Raw genomic sequence first — 17467 nt, forward strand, 5'->3', positions numbered from 1 at the left:
GAAGCAGGAGTGCATGGATGGCTTTCATCACAGGCGGGAACATTCTATGACGATGGGATACAAAAACTAGTTCCAAGCTATGATAAATGCTTGAAAAATGGTGGAAACTACGTAGAAAAGTAGTTTAAGGTCTGTAGAATGCAATGCAAATAAAAAAGGTACAAAACTATTTTACTTTATTTCTTACACCCGTTTGGTACTTACTTTCCGAATATGCCTCGTATATGAAAAATGTAACCTTTAGTAGCTATTAGTTTGACATGCTTTGTATATATTTTGTTTCCTTTTGTTGCTTACTTCTTGCTCATCGTAAGGGAAAAAATAGATTTGTTACTGTTACCAACCCAATAAATCTATAAATAGCCTGCAATTTAATGCACATTTGTTGCATTTTGTTATATAATTATATAAACATACAATTGCTATGTCCAATTCTTAAAGCTAAAATGTAAATACAGGATACGGTTTCTTTTTTAAAAGTAAGAGTCCATTGCAGTCACCTAGTTACAAATATTAATTAAGGAAGTTAATAAACCATTCAGGTTCTTCAAGGAACTTATATCAGGTAGATTTTATATTCGTGCATTCCTAATATATTTGAAAGGGCAGACATATTTTTTGAATTTACTAATGCTTAACAAAAAGATAAATTGCACAACCTGATGTATTTTATGGTTAGAATTTTTCAGCTGTAATTACAGAAAAACTTTTACACCTGTTTTTTGTGAATGTATAGCAATGGCACAATATGCCAGACCTAGGTTCGAGTCCTGGTCAAGCCTGCATTTTTCACTATAGTTTCAACATAGTACATCTCCTGTGTATGCAAAGTTAAAGTTGATGGTTTGTACAGGGTGAGCCTATAAGAAATGGACAGTTTGAAAGTTTTGGAGAAACAAGATTTTTAATAACATGGCTGAAATACTTACATGGTTGGGAGAGTATGTCCTGAAGTTTACATGGCTAAGTTACAAATGTTCTATGTGTGCCCGTTTTGTAACTACAGATCTCCCCAAAACACATCTCAGCATGTCGGCCATATTCCTCAACTGACGTCAAGGGCACTTCGCCACGAATACAAACAAAAAGTGGAGATCGTAAACTTGAAAACTTTCTCTATAAAACAGTACTAAATGCTTCCTGATAAAACAGTTTTCGGTTTATAAAGTGTTTAATCTATTTCTTTTAGGTGCACCGTGTACATTGATTTCACTATGGTGGGCAGAATTTACAATTTTTGTGATTTTTTTAAAATACAATGTGCATGCCTATTCTATTCACCTGCAGAGATGTGAAAGAATACTTTAATTTCAGGGAATATTTGGGGAAACAACTTGAAAAGGAGCATACCCAGCTAGCAGCCGTAGCCAAAGCGTAATATAGAGCGAGAGAGAAATCAGTGCTGTATGTTAAGACTTACAGAAACATTTTGAAATGTACTGGGGTAACAGCTAGAGTGGTATAGGATAATTATTAAGCAGTTGTTAATTTTGTTGGGAAGGGTGTTGTTTTGGGGGGACAAGAACGACTAACATTCCAAAAGTGTTCCATTCTGTTAGCTTGTGTTCCGTCGATCAACATGGGGTTTGATTGCTAACTCAGTTTGAATGTTTACAATGAAACAAATAAGGTTGTGTGTTGAGAAAAAGTGTACTTTTTTCCTGTAGTATACATTGATGTAGTTCTTGACTGGATGAAGTAATGTTTAAAGGTATTGATGCCAGAAGAAATTGTAATTCAGTTGAAGCATTCTGTAAAAATATATCAAGTAAACAGTATTGTAAATGTGTAGTATAAAGTTATGTATATATGAGTTATTGCAGTATTCAGTAGTTAATGTGTATGGTGCTATTTGCAGCATCATTGTATTATATTGTTGCAAATAAAATTGGTTTTCAATAATTTTAAGTGTGTGGAATTTTCTTAACTGTATGTGCGAGTAGGAGCTGAGGTGGTCTAGTGAGTAGGGCATTGATTGCCAGAGCCAGGTTCGGTTCCAGAGTGGGTGATCAAAGGTCTGAATTTTTCAGCCTTGAACCTGTATAAAGCAGCTCTAGGGTCTACCCAGTCTCAAATAAATGGGTTGCTAGAGCATGATACTGATCACATAAACTCCAATAGGCTGCACCTCAGATTGTTCCTTGGTGCATCTTGATTCTTTTTTGTTATTTTTGCACTGCCGTCTTTCATTCCACTCTCTGCCAACAGGTGTCTCTGATGTCTGTGTGCAAATGGCTGCCACCTGTAAGGGGTGGCATAGCAAGTTCTGAGTGCCATTTGCATTGTAATAATTTTAATGTTTCTCTAAATGTTCAATGGGTTATTCCGTGTTCATAGTTTGAGCAGATACATTGAATTTTGCTAGCAAAAACTAAAAAAAATGTGGTTGAAATTCGATTTATTAATGTCAGTTTGTTCGAAATCAACATGTAATGATTATTTAACTGAAAATAAAAAAAATGACAAAAGGGCAATATCCAGGCTTTAACAGACACATAAAACAAGGCCCAGGATTAATCTATAGTAAAATATGAGAGGTATAATTGTCTACATATCACCTAAAACACAGTTTGCATTCCATTGTGTTAAGTTGTGCAGTTATTTTGTTACAGACTGTATGTACAGGGAACTTTTCCTTTGTGTATTTTGTTGTCCCTTACCGGCAGGAAGTTAATGAAAAGCAATCCTTTTTTGGGGGGTTCTTCCTAAATTAACTTTATAGGTCCCCTTTATTTTTTCTTCTTCTCATTTTTAAGTCAACTTCCAAGTCCTACTAGGCGACAAATTCAGTTTCCTGCTAAGATTACACCCAAATTCTGTTTTGTAGTGTGCAACAAAACCATAGGCATTAAATCAGATTCATACATTGATCATTTCTTATGTGTGTGTTAACTTTTGTTTTTTTTTCCATGTAGTTTTCCAATACGTCAGAAATATGAGGACTTGGATTGAATTTTTGTGTAACTGCTTTACCAATAACCAGAATCTATAAATCATTTCAATTCTGAGACAGTTTCATTTCCAAAATAATCATGTATAAAAGTGTCAACAATATTGTGAAGTATTACTTTGGTCATTTGAAAAATAAATGTTGGAAATGTGTACAGTATGTTCAAAATATCTGAAGGAGTTTGCTGAAATTTGTTACCGAGATTCACTGTAATATTTTGAGTCAACATTGGGAATAAAACAAAGTGCAAAGAATTGCAAGATGGTTGGAAATTTTACATAGTTATCGAATCTATAGGGCGATTCATAAATTCCCTGGCAGTCTTGTACAGTCATGGACACTGTTGGGTTGTAAGGATTCCATTGAAAGTCAATGTATTCATTACAACCTGGCAGTGTCCGTGACTGTACTAGTTCCAAAATGTGTTTGGTTATATACAATCTGGCCATACCACAATAGATACAGGACCCTCCTGAGGAAAAACTAATAGTCATGACCACAATGTTAAAAATGTGATTTTTTTTTTTTTATGAAAAGGTGATAGTGGTACCATTTATCAAAACCTAGAATTTCACTAGAAATCCAAATAGATTTTTACCTAGCCAAAAAGGTTAACAAATTATCATAGTGTGTTCCTTTTCCTATGACGATATGCCCAGTATGTTCATAACCATCCCATTTCGGATATACATGGACCTTATGAATCACCCAGTATGTCACATGAGTTAAAACATCAAAAAGCACATCCAAACAAGACAGAGAATGAATTCTGAAGTCCTATTTTTTAACTTTTATTGAAATACAAAAACAAATTGTGAAACTCTATACAAAACATTTAAACAAAATGTTATTCTTGATTCATAATAATTGAACATGGTTTTGTGTGAAATGATACTGAACAATTAATATAAATAAGATTTTTCACACTTTTTGAATATGGATTTTTGTAAATGCACAACATTCAAACGTCTTAAAATACTGCATCACTTCAAGGTGCATTTTGTTGGTAAATTGGTAATTACATCAAATCATAAACACTTAAATGTTTTAAAAAATATTTTTCAAATTCATTTCAAGGTTTAAATATCACACACATTTTCTTTTGTGAGAGTAACAGTGTGCTAAAAAAATAGTAACATATGAGTAATTATATATGTTGACTTCATGTAATACATTCAAAATTTGCATTGATAACTGCCTAAATAAGACCTTCGTAGAACAGAGTACATACCTTTACCAACACAGATACTTGGACGCTCTACTAGTAAAGAATATTCATAAATGTTATTGTATCTGCATATTTTATTGTAACTATACCACATCACTCTTCCAGCCTTGCTTTCAAATATTCAATCAGTTACATGAGAGACAAATTGAATATTAAAATAGCCATAATTATGAAATTCACTTTTGCCACACAATGTTGGTGCAAAATTACATAAAATCATGTATTTTGCAGAATATACATACTACATGAACATGTCATGGGTAATGTTTTGCAAACCCTTTGATACACCTAGATTTCAGTCAGTATCTGTCTTTAAATTTGATCCGATACTTTCCGATATCAACTGACAAAGATACATCATTATCATTATCACCTCAGCCCTGTTAATATAAATGACTGCTCAAATTTATTTTGTGAAATTCCCGTGCATTTTTGATGCAAACGGTTTGGTACACAATATAATCAATCCAGATGAAACCTTTTAATATAATCTCTCTCAGCCATCATGCATTAAATACATCAACCAACTAATGTCAGATATAAACCATTACAAGAAAATATGTGAAAAATGGTCAGACTCTTGCATATTCATAACAGCCTATCTTTTCTTCTGCCAAAAAAACAAGCTGGTCATGTCTTACGGGAAATATTCACGTTATAATAATATTACTTGCATGCAGCACAACTGATCACCCTATAAGTACCCAGTAAGTTTAATATTTATTTATCACTCCAGTACAAAATAAATGTGAAATACTTGCAACACTTTTCACTGATTTAATTAAATACAATAACCTAACCATGCAACTTATTTTGCCTCCCCATTGAGGGACAAGCAAGCTGCCATAGTTCTTGCACTGATTTTCAATTGTGTCATCCGACTGTTTTCTGGTACGTATAAGTACAAGAGCAAGTGAGCAATTTGAATTACTGCTTTTTTAGCAACCGTGGCAACATCTATTTTTCATTATTTCCCCAAAACACATTGTGCATTATAACTAAATGAACTTGTGCATATAAAATTTATTTGGAAAGTTTGTCCAAATGTGCTCAATTGCTGAAAGGGGGTTGGGGGGGAATCATTATACAAAACACAGCTTTAAGCTGCTACTAAAAATGACAATACATTAATGCAACTGCATGAAAAATTTACTAAGAAATTACATAATACTCAAAGAAAAGTAACATTATGTACTTTCTGTGATCATTTTTTTTTCCATGCTGATGTTTCAGAACACCAAAAATAAATCAATATCAATTTGATTTTAATTTGCACCAAAAAATAAAAATTCTTAAAATGCTTACATTGGAAAGTAAATTCGAAAATTCAATTTCTATGCTTCAGTTCATTAAAACCACAATTCTACTCTTTAAATTTAAGGACATACACCAACATCATATAATTTCATAGCATGAAAAGAACCCTGATGCAGGTATTTTGAAAATTGCATAAAACTTTAAATAAATTAAAATACAAGTGTGCAGGAATGTTTGGAAGCAAGTTTGTGTATATAAACACAATTACATGCAAATATACATGTAATATTTACACTGTTACAACTGTATGTGATAAAATATGGCTAAAAAATCAATACATTATTATGAATTACATTGCAGAATATACAAACTAATATATATTTTTCTAATGTACAAAAAATAACAGCTTCTCAATAAATGGTAGGATAGAATAAGGTATTCACGGCAACAATTGAAGCAAAAAATAATGAAAGGAATATAGCTCCAAGAAAATCTACCATCTTTACCAAACCAACTTGTCAATATTTAATACAAAAATTGTCAATTTTTTCTATTGTTCCTTATGTTGATCTACATCTTGATAAACAATGCTCTTTCTCTTGTTAACATATGATGGAGTCATCAATGGCAACAAAAAAATCTGGATTGTAAATTTCATATAAAGCTTCGATTTTTATCTCAAAACTTATGGGAGATATTTATGGAAAAAGAACAACCCTTGCAATAATCTAAATAGTGCATTATTACTATGGACACGAAATGTGCTTACATACCAGTGCTTCTGTATATTTTATTCGATTCATTTCGGTGACCACTGTCACCATCCATGTTGAAACTTGTAGTAGTCTACAAGGGGTAGTCAGAACTTGTAGTAGTCTACAAGGGGTAGTCGGAACTTGTAGTAGTCTACAAGGGGTAGTCGGAACTTGGAGTAGTCTACAAGGGGTAGTCGGAACTTGGAGTAGTCTACAAGGGGTAGTCGGAACTTGGAGTAGTCTACAAGGGGTAGTCAGAACTTGGAGTAGTCTACAAGGGGTAGTCGGAACTTGTAGTAGTCTACAAGGTGTAGTCGGAACTTGGGAGTAGTCTACAAGGGGTAGTCGGAACTTGGGAGTAGTCTACAAGGGGTAGTTGGAATTGTAGTAGTCTACAAGGGGTAGTTGGAACTTGTAGTAGTCTACAAGGAGTAGTCGGAACTTGTAGTAGTCTACAAGGGGTAGTCGGAACTTGTAGTAGTCTACAAGGGGTAGTCAGAACTTGGAGTAGTCTACAAGCGGTAGTCAGAACTTGGAGTAGTCTACAAAGGGTAGTCGGAACTTGTAGTAGTCTACAAGGGGTAGTCGGAATTTGGAAGTAGTCTACAAGGGGTAGTTGGAACTTGGGAGTAGTCTACAAGGGGTAGTCAGAACTTGGAGTAGTCTACAAGTGTAGTCCCATAACATGAATAAATAGTACACATTACTTCTGCATTACGCTTAAGATGAATTTCTCTTTTTGAACAAATAAATTAGTAAAACAAGCTGACAAACTGAAAGAAAAAGATAAACAGCAGTGAGATGAGACAGTGATTATAAACATGTACGTGGCTAAAAAAACTTATAGTGATAGAAAGAAAAATCATTCTACTGTATTCCCCAAATTGATGTGCATGAACAAAACTGTACCTGTTAATTACATTATATTAATAAACCATAATTACCAAACATAATCAAGTGCCTGTGATACAAAACCAAAATTTTCAGTGTGGAGTTTATAAAATGTGACACCATCATTGTTCATTTACAAATTAGGAGCAAAATAAGTGGAAATATAAAATAACTGACTAAAGAAGTCAATATTCTTACAGCAACAGAACAGCAATAAGAATGTGAAAATAATAATGTACAAAACAATTAGGATTAATATATTAAAAATATCAGATTCATCTTAACCTTGTCACTTGACCTGAAAATCAATTGAAGATATGTATATAATACATAAAAAATACACGTATAATAATAAACTCAGAGATACATAACTGACACAGCATTCTGATGACACACAAAGTAAGATCATCTAAATATCAACACTATTCGAATCACCTATCAATTACCATTTCCAATTCTGCACGATTACCAACAAAATGGCAATTTACAACATTTACATATTTCAGGACTAGTCTCAAACATACAATCGGTGTTTTACTTTTCACCACTAATAGCAAAATATGCATAAGCAGACATATTATTGTAATTCTCTTGTCATATTATTCCCCATAACCAACACCACTGTATTCCCATGAAAAGATACTTATATATGTATTGGTTATTGAATTGTATATTTTTTACAGGTTATGTCAGTCTTTAAATATTTTTTTCCAAATATGTAAATAAAATATAACAATATACATAAATATGATTTCTGAAACGTGAACAATTTTAACTATGAAACTTCAACATTCACAAGCCAGCTACATCTAACATCCTACACGTCCCAAGGTGATGGCTATTATGAAATAAAAAGCAACAGAAGTACCAAGTGAGTTTCCCTAAATATTACTGCTACATTAAAAATTTCAGTGAGAATCATGCTTCCCGCATAAAAAACACATAGTTATATATCAATAGGAACTAAAAAAATAGGCTGAACTGATACCAATGCCAGTATTCTTTATTACAGATCTCCACTATCTTAAACATTAAATGTATTCAGAATATTGATTATTATTAGTATCTATCTATTAGTTAACTGTACCATATCGACTTGGATTGTGCACTTTCCTGCTTTATACATTTCATGTTTCTAGTCCCAATAAAGCCAATTGGTTTAAAAGTTCCCCAGATTATACGTTTTTCCTGCTGAAGTTCTTAACCCCAAGAAAATGTCCAATTGGCCTTCCACTGTACTAAAGTTTTTCTTTAAAATATTCAAAGAATTACATTAGAATTTTGAAACTGCTCTCACTTAATCTACAATACTGATACATGAGAATCTTGCTTTTTGCATAATTGTCAGGATTTTAAACCCACTAAAAGTCCTGTCATTGCACCAATGCCAAAACCACAAAAGTGCAGTTTGTGACTACTTTTTATTGATAGATTCCTATGCTAACTCATACGACCTATTATTCATAAGTAAATTGTATCTAAAGATATCTGTTTGGTGGTTACGTGGAGAAAAGTAATTCATTCACTGTAATAAGTTCATATTTCGCAGAAGTTTTTCTTCGCAATCAATTTTGCCACATTTGGATAAATGTTGTTGTCAGTAAAATACGTACATGCTTATGACTCTCTCTAATAACGTCACATTTAATTTTTCCATGAAGTTTTTATTTGCGATTTCACCACCTAGCTGGTAGCTTCATCAGGCGTGTACTGTCTTGCCGTGGATGGCATGGTTCCTTTTTCTACCGTCTGCGCAGGCGAGTCGAGACAAATGTCTTTTCAAAGATACAGACAACAAGACTGGGAACAGGCAGTGTCAAAATCCCGATGCATGGCAGAAGAAGGAAGTACCATGCCCAGAAAGTAAAAGTCCTGTGTCAACTAGTGCCATGATAAATGCGAGCGGGAGAAAAAGGAACCACAGCAAGACAGTACATGCCTGACAAAAACTACCAGCTATGTGGCAAAATTGCAAAGAAAAACTGCATAGAAAAATTAAATGTGAACTTTTTAGAGAGAGTCGTAAGTATGTACATATTTTACCAACAACAATATTTATCCAAATGTAAAACACCTTTTTTTTGGAATCTTGAAATATTAAAATACTTTTCTCAAAAGTAAGATTTAGCACATTCATAGTTTTGGCATTGGTTCAACGATGTGGCACTTTTGCGGACCGGACAGATACAAAGATTCTGAAAAAAGTATCAGCCGGTATCAGTGAATATTCTAATCTACATTATCCGATACCAAAATCACTGATACCAGCTGATACTAGACCATCAGCATCAGCTCAGCCATGAAAAATAAAAATGCTTAATCACCTTGTACACCCTTCCACGAATCAACAAGGAATGCAAACCTGCATTGGCAAGCAATTTGATTAAAATTGTTTTGGCAACTCATTTCTTCTCTCTTTTCCTCTGACCTTAATCTAAGTTAATATGTACACTCAAGTTATATAATTCCATTTGGTTGCATCTTTGGCATGTGTTTATACTGATAGGCACATTTCATTGTCTCAGGTCTTGATTTTCCTTCCAGACTTTATGAAACCATTTTTTCCTTTGTGGACACCATTCTTCAGTTCTCCGTTCACTTTAGCCTTCTTCGTTTCGAACAGAACGTCGGAGTCTGAATCGGATTCTGAGATCATCAGTTTGTTTCCGTGAGGAACTGCAAAGACATCAAATGAACACATTTCTCAGAATTAAAACTACGCTGGGAACTACAAGTATTAACAAGCATTGATAATTCCTTGAATAGCAAGTAAATACATGTGAGAGGCATACCTCTGTTATTATCCTGCTACGACAACATACAACACGAGGGCATTGGCAACAGCATTCTCATAACTTAGGGCCTCACCGGTGCTGCAGTGGTAATATCTTCACCTTGTAATCAAGGGGTTGTGGGTTCGATTCCCGCTGGAGGCACATAGTGGTTCAGATCCCACTTTAAACCGTAGGTCCAGTCCCGATTAGCCTTATTGTGCATAAAGTGGACTTCATGTCTGCACCGAACTGAAATAAATGAAGCGTGACAATCTCTTTTGAATCGAACTTTCACCAGCTAGACTACAATTAACAGATCCAGTAGCTCTTCATGTAGTCCTTTTTGAACAGAAATGTTATCTCCTGTTTATATTGCATATTTCGCGCCGTGATTCCAAAACACTGAAAACTTGCCTTCTTTACCTACCCAAATACATTTTAAACACTTTATTTTGATTTCCTCGAAACTACGAATAACCTATCTTCTACCAATCTGATATAAAATTCCAAATGGCCGTTGAACAAACTGGATGGTTCATTGACCTCTTTAACCTTTTGCCGCCCAAGCATCTCGAACGAGATACCCAAAAGTAACCCTCACGGAACCAAGCGTCTCGATCGAGATGCTGTGTCAAGGTTGTAGTTTTTACGTTATAACTTTTCTATTTTTGGCTAGAATTTCGATTTTAATTTTTTATATTGTTCCTAACACATGTATTTAACAGAAATGGTTTTTTGCATTTTTTTTGTCTTCATGAAAATGGAGGGGGAAAGGCGGGGAAAGGGACTTCTCTTTTGCATCGCTTTTCAAGGTCAATTTTTTGCCAACAAAGGAAGACCGGCTTTGTTGTTCTAAAGCAATGCTTTTCACTCCCGCCTGTGAACTGCATTCGAAGGAAGCTTGTTTATCAGTATCTGATGTCAAAATGAAAGTTTTCCATGAGGGCGCAAGCAGGGGCGAGGGGGAAGACTGGCTCTTGAATCTGCATTGTGAGAATGGAATTTCGAAGCGCGCTGAAGGAAACCTTTGTTTTTTAGCATAAGTGTCCACAAGTGGCAACAGGGGTTACCCAGCATTGTCTAAAAATAGAATTTCAAGCAGCTGCAAGAATTAACGCTCATTTTTTACTACGTTCTAGCTTTTCGTCCGTGAATGTTGTGCGTAGGTGACGTTTTGTGCCCAAGTGCGAGGACATTTTTTGGGTGAAGTGACAATTTTTTAAAATAATTTTCGGGGGTTTTCTCCCTTCCCCCTCCATATATACACCAAAGGTTCATAAATTTTGCATTTTGTGCATTTTCACATTTTTTAAAGAAAAGTATTTTTGAGGGGATTTCCCCCCTTTCCCCCTCCATATGTACGCTGCATGTGCATAAATTATATATTGTCTGAATCTGTGATTCATTCTGCATACAACGGTATATCTTTCATATCTCTAGGGCATTTAGTTTCTGAGCTATAGTCATTTCAAGGTACCGCTGCATTTTGAAGCTTGAATCAGTGGCGTGCCGACCATTCCTTTTGGGAGTACAACTCAAGTTACATTGGTCATATGATAATAATGCAAATATTTTTGTGTTCCTTACATGTCAGCGATCATTTCCATGTACTTTTTTCTTGGGGGGAGGGTTGGGGAACCAATTTTTTTTTCCGAAATTTTGGAATTTTGAGAGTGAGCTCCCTCCCTCTGCCACATATACGCCGAATTTGCAAAAATTTCATATAGTCTGAATCTCTGGTTCATTCCGCGTACAACGGTATATCACTCATCTCTCTAGGGCAAATAGCCTCTGATCTACACTCATTTAATTGAAACTCTGCATTTTGCTCAAAATCTGCTCGGGCAATAGAGGCTTACATGTGAAAAAGGCCTTGGGCGGCAAAAGGTTAATAAATGTAAGTTACAAGATGACTTCAATAAAAAATAAGCTGCATATTTAGACATTTACTTTAAATAAAAAATGTAGGGGGTGGAGATTATATGCTTATATTCATTAAAAAAATTATAACAATTTTGTGTGTCTCAGAAATATTTTAGTTTTTGAATCTGCCCTCTGGGGAAATTCGCACATTATGGAGAAATGAGATAGATTGCAAACGCTTGGCAACATTGTTCATATTTAGTTGCCATGGAGTGCTTTTTTGTGTTCGTGTGTTTTATAAAAATAATGATTCTTAAGTTGTTGTGCGTCGTTTGTACCGGCATCATTATAACCTGGCAGGAATGAGAGACGTCTCAAGTGCAAATTTAATTAAATATTGGGTGAGAAAGTTTGAAAACACTGGAATCACTGTGACGAGTAAACCGCCCGGACGTCCAAGGTCATCAAGACCGAACAGAAACTTTGACCGTGTGCGCCAGTCTGTTAGTGAGGATCCTCACCAATCGTTAAGACTGTGTGCAGCTTCTTTAAATTTGCGTAATGAAAACATGAACGGTCACCATTTGTCCAATACTCTTTTCCACAAATAAAAATATAATGTTTAAGCTTTCTTTTGGTAATAAATTTATCTTTATACACAAATTTAAGTATTTATTTTAATAGTTTTAAAAAGGAAAATATTTCTGAGACGCCCCTTACTACATTAGGATCAGTAAAACCATTGGTAATTGTACCAATATGCCTATACCAGCCAGTACCAATATGCCTATACCAGCCAGAACCAATATGCCTATATCAGCCAGTACCAATAGTGCCGAAATGTCTGTCTCATATTCTAGGATGTGCACATTAGACTTTTATATTGATTTAAAAACTTACAAAATGGCTGGATTTTGTATTAAATTGAGTGTATTTATACAAATATTGTATCGGTAAAATTACTGGCCATTTAACCAACGCATCAGTATTCCTAAAAAAAAGTAAAGTGTTCCCCTGTGCATAGCACCACGCCATGAAGGCGTATAGGGGGTGTGGGGGTAACGCCCTACACTTTCTTGATCCGGTCGTGAGTGGGGGTGATGTGATCAGCATCACGCCCCTGACCGCCTTTACCCCCCAGGGTTTCCCCCAGGTACCCATGTTATTCGACGCTGGGTAGGTGCCGGGGCCGCTTCCACCGTTAGAAAAGTTCCCGGATTTGAACCGGCCGGGGATCGAACCCGGGACCTTGAGCATGGTAGTCAGACGCGTTACCGACTGAGCCACCGCGGCCACTCCGTATTCCTATATTGATCAATATCAATTAATCTGCCCCATCACTAATACATACTGTGTGGAATCATAGCTGTTTCTTCCCCCTCGTCTAGCAGAGAGTAGCGATGCCTCTTTCTCGGTCGACGAGTGCAACCTCTCTGGCACAAGCACACGAGGGCCCAACCTCCGCCAGCTACCAGGACAACTGTCACGAAGAGGACAATCACCACATACAGGATGCTCCAATCTACAGCAAAGAGATACAAATGTGAGATTAGTTAACATGCTAACAATCCCTTACAATAAAAAGCAATAGCCATAATATGCATTCAAGTTCAAGTTTTCACTGGCTCATTCGTACAAGATATGTCTTTTGTGAGAGAAGTTCTGTGACTGTAACTATAGAAAATAACATGCTGGCATTATCAACAAATGGCCTCTGTCCCTCCCTGTAGTCACTTCTGTTGTCAACACACGTCTCTGGAGGTTTTGGATACAGCCTATTTCGGTGTGCTCATCAGCTCATTCCTTGTTTTGGATTGCTTAAATGCCATCATGCCACCTTTCTCTCAGTGTAATTATCAGTCAAGTGAACAAAAATAATTCAGTGTAATTTTCAGTCAAGTAAACAAAATCAGTGTAATTTTTAGTCAAGTAAATAAAAATAATTCGGTGTAATATTCAGTCAAGTAAACAAAAATTAATCAGTGTCATTTTTAGTCAGGTAAACAAAATAATTCAGTGTCATTTTCAGTCAAGTAAACAAAAATAATTCATTGTAATTTTCAGTCAAGTAAAAAATAATTCAGTGTAATTTTCAGTCAAGTAAACAAAAATAATTCATTGTAATTTTCAGTCAAATAAAAAATAATTCAGTGTAATTTTCAGTCAAGTAAACAAAAATGATTCAGTGTAATTTTCAGTCAAGTAAACAAAAATAATTCAGTGACATTTTCAGTCAAATAAACAAAAATAATTCAGTGTAATTTTCAGTGAAGTAAACAAAAATAATTCAGTGTAATATTCAGTCAAGTAAACAAAAATAATTCAGTGAAATTTTCAGTCAAGTAAACAAAAATAATTCAGTGAAGTAAACAAAAATCAATCACATCAGGTGTTTTTATTTAGTGCTTAGCCTGCAAAAACAGTGCGTGGCTTGGCATGATCATGCAAGAGGAACAAAAACCAGATGTCCGCAAGTCAGAAATTCTGTCTCCTCCCTCTCAAATCCTCCCAGAAAATATGGTTCACGTTCACGATGAAAGTGGAGATATTCAGTTCATCAGGTATCACATGTATTGTCACGTGAAGACCACTGAACAAACTTCCATGATTGTGCAGGTGGGTTACATGCAGGGTTGCCAGCCATCTCGGATTTTAAGGGGTAGTCCCTTATTCAAGTAACATGTCCCAAGTCGAATGACAATGTTTTCTGAGATGTCAATTGTTCCATATTTGAAAATTCCCAGTTAGTAACTAAGCATCAAATTTTACAGGAAGGTTTGCAAGAGAAGAGAATGAATTCATTATAAAAAGGAAGTGCATACTTTAAAATATTTGTCATTTTAAGTCACTATTGTTCTAATTACATTAAATTAATGAAACTCACCACAATTAGATTCTCCGTAACGCCAATACTTTTCGAACAGGTCCTGCATCCAGAATGCTTCACACAGGCATTGCCTTGTGGCTTGGTCACATACACCATGGCCTTTGAAGAAAGAAAATATACTCCTATAATCTACTTGCTTTCTTTAGTGGACAATTATGTTTGTAACAGAGTAAAATTCGAGAGATATTTGTATGAAAAATATGGACTGATTTATTTCATTACTAACTCTTTGATGTCCCTGAAGGAGGTCTAATCATTAATTATGCACTGGGAAGTGGCAAGTAAAGAAACCAATGGTTAGAAAAGTAAGAGATGTTCTTAAGATTTGCCATCATATAAATAATTAATGGGGGTGTGACAATTAGCAATCCTGGGTTTGAGCTCAGGCATAGGTGTTACTTTGAGATTGTCCCTTCATCAATTCCAACAATTGATTTTGCCACCAAAGTTCCCAGGGTTTGATTCCAAACCTGGGCATGCATTTTTTGTGAGCGTCTCTTCATCAATTTCATCCTCACTCTTGCAACTTTGTCATTAGCCAGAAAAGTAAAGTTCATTATCAAAATACGCTACCAAACTATTACTCACCGGAGCAATTATTCTGACACACCACAGTGATGATGCTGGAGACGGACAATTCCAAGAGGCCGGAATCTTGATGCAGCTTCTCCTTCAGCCGAGACACAACATGGGGCCCCGGCAACGCTTTACCGTTCTTCTCCACGTAAAACACCACAACCGCATGGCCTGTGTTCTGCTCCAGCCTCAGATCCTGGACATGAATCTTTATTTCTCCCTCCTCGCGCAACAGAAGAGAAATCTGCTGCTCCAAGGTGTCTTCTTGCGATTTCCTTACAAGTTGCCCTTCAATGCTTAATGTCAGCTCCACAAGGCTATGGAGGTTTGGATCTAGAGAGAGCAAAACGGAAATAAATTCGAGCATGTGCATTAGTTGCAAAGTATTGTCAGGTAAGGCATAGGCGTAACTTGGCAGGGGAAGGGGGGTGGACACTTGCTCTCCCCTCCAAATTTACACGTTTATTAATTATTCATGGTACTTTTTGGGACCCAAGGAGCTAAGTAATGAGTAAATGTTATGATTTCACATATGTAATACAGTGCGTTCAAAAAGTCCCCGAACTCATACTTTAAAAAAATAGCTACAAAGCATTGATCTGTGGCAAGGAGAGAGTGGTATGACTTTGAAGAATGTGTTCATGTTATACCAGGTGGTTATAATTAAAGTGACGGTGTTCAGAGTGGTTCAGCACGGGCTGTAATGAGAGTAGCAGTCTGAAACTTCGTAGATATGCTAATGAAGCAATGCGCTCGCGAATTATGCCAAAAAAAAATAGTTCCAATTCTCGCCACCAGGGTAAAAAACGGCACTGTAAGCAGTCAAAACGTGGAATTTTCCATAACTCTGACGTCAAAGTCGGTGAAATTGCCTAACCATTGTGTGAGCTCCCTGGTTGTTGTTGGTGACGCTTGTTGCTTTTTCCTTTAGTAATGTTCATGTAATTCGAATACTGAAATTGTAGCGATATTTTATTACAAAGAGTATTGTTTTCTGCGATTTATAGTGTTTTTCCTGTAACTATACCAAGTTTTGACTGCTTACAGCGCCATTTTTTACCCTGGTGGCGAGAATTGGAACTATTTTTTTTTTCCATAATTCGCGAGCGCATTGCTTCATTAGCATATCTACGAAGTTTCAGACTGCTACTCTCATTACAGCCCGTGCTGTACCACTCTGAACACCGTCACTTTAATTATAACCACCTGTTATTTAGAGCAGTGCGGCTGTTACAGTCCTCGGTGCAAGACAAACAATCACAATCTCACTGAGACGTGGAGAAACGTGTCAACAAAAAGCAACATACCTTCTGTTGTCTGCTTCTATTGAAATCAAATGGTGTAACCCCCACTACAGGAAAATGCGCGGAACCGAAGCACGGAATTTCTGTGCCAGAAGTCTGCAGGTTATCTTGAAGGATATCGCCCAGTGAATCGTAGGAAACGTTCCAGTTGAGTTCTGTTGCCATGCCCGCGTCTCACCGAGCGTTAAGCTTTACGCACATACAGTGAATCGCTATGTTGGAAGCATATTTTGAGTATGTCATGTAAAGACGTGTGGACAAATGGAGAAGTCTATATGATACAGGTAAAACCACAATGGACGATTGTTTCAAATTAAGTTTCAATATTCTTTCTGTGTATTTCACAGTGCGGAAAGTGGTTTGCCATCTTGTCAGTGTGTTACCGACCTCAGAGGTTGCAGTAGTACTCACATTTAGTTTACGACACGCAAGATCTAGGATTTCGAGTTTAAAATGGCATAGTAGTGGGGGATAGGAGCGGGAGGGAAGTGGGCGGGGGCACGAGTCTGGCAACTTCCGGCATTCAGCGAGAAACCAAACCAGTCGCCATATGGTCATGCGTGGCACGATATGGGGTTTTAACGTGTTAATGTGATGAAGTTTCTTATGGTTCATTTTTAGATTCGAAGTTCTTACGAGGGAAAGAAGGGAATATGAAGTTTTATGTGGACAGGAGCCAGTTGTTACGAAATACCTTTCTATCCATAATTTTAACCATTACCTTACTCCTGTCTTTTATTCTAATTGACGTGGCCATGAAGTGATTCCACTCGCCAAGATTGTGAACCTGATGAAGGGACCAGTTGTGTCTTGAAATGTTGTTTTTTATAAAACACATACTCACAAATCGTAAGTAGTTCATTTTATAGTATTCTTTAAGTACTTTTATTATAGTTTACGAATATTCATATTTTGCATAGTGTGAATTACTCACTTTTAGTAAACAATAAAATTTCACATAAAATATAAAAAATCATTTACT

General features: G+C 36.0%; 2 protein-coding genes across 4 annotated transcripts in view; one reads left to right on the top strand and one right to left on the bottom strand.

The window, feature by feature from the left end:
* VhaSFD (V-type proton ATPase subunit VhaSFD) overlaps positions 1 to 2712 on the top strand; it is a 28095-nt gene extending 25383 nt beyond the window's left edge. The window contains exon 11 of one of the 2 annotated variants that reach the window (XM_083115592.1): positions 1315 to 2712. In XM_083115592.1, the coding sequence (XP_082971718.1) occupies positions 1315 to 1378 (64 nt within the window). In that variant the 3' untranslated portion in view covers positions 1379 to 2712. The remainder of the gene's footprint in view (positions 1 to 1314) is intronic. The other variant, XM_083115593.1, reaches the window with a different exon arrangement.
* A 1000-nt stretch (positions 2713 to 3712) lies between these two features.
* The window catches only part of LOC145981961 (dyslexia-associated protein KIAA0319-like protein), a 63561-nt gene continuing 49806 nt past the window's right edge, over positions 3713 to 17467 (bottom strand). For both annotated transcript variants that reach the window (XM_083115463.1, XM_083115464.1), the window contains exons 15-18: positions 15194 to 15514; positions 14603 to 14704; positions 13070 to 13240; positions 3713 to 9757 (exon numbers count right to left, since the gene is read on the bottom strand). In XM_083115463.1, coding sequence (XP_082971589.1) covers positions 9603 to 9757; positions 13070 to 13240; positions 14603 to 14704; positions 15194 to 15514 — 749 coding nt within the window. In that variant the 3' untranslated portion in view covers positions 3713 to 9602. The remainder of the gene's footprint in view (positions 9758 to 13069; positions 13241 to 14602; positions 14705 to 15193; positions 15515 to 17467) is intronic.

Source organism: Lepisma saccharinum, chromosome 30 (genome assembly GCF_977018435.1).
Source record: "Lepisma saccharinum chromosome 30, izLepSacc3.1, whole genome shotgun sequence".
In the NCBI taxonomy this organism is placed as follows: Eukaryota; Metazoa; Arthropoda; class Insecta; order Zygentoma; family Lepismatidae; genus Lepisma; species Lepisma saccharinum.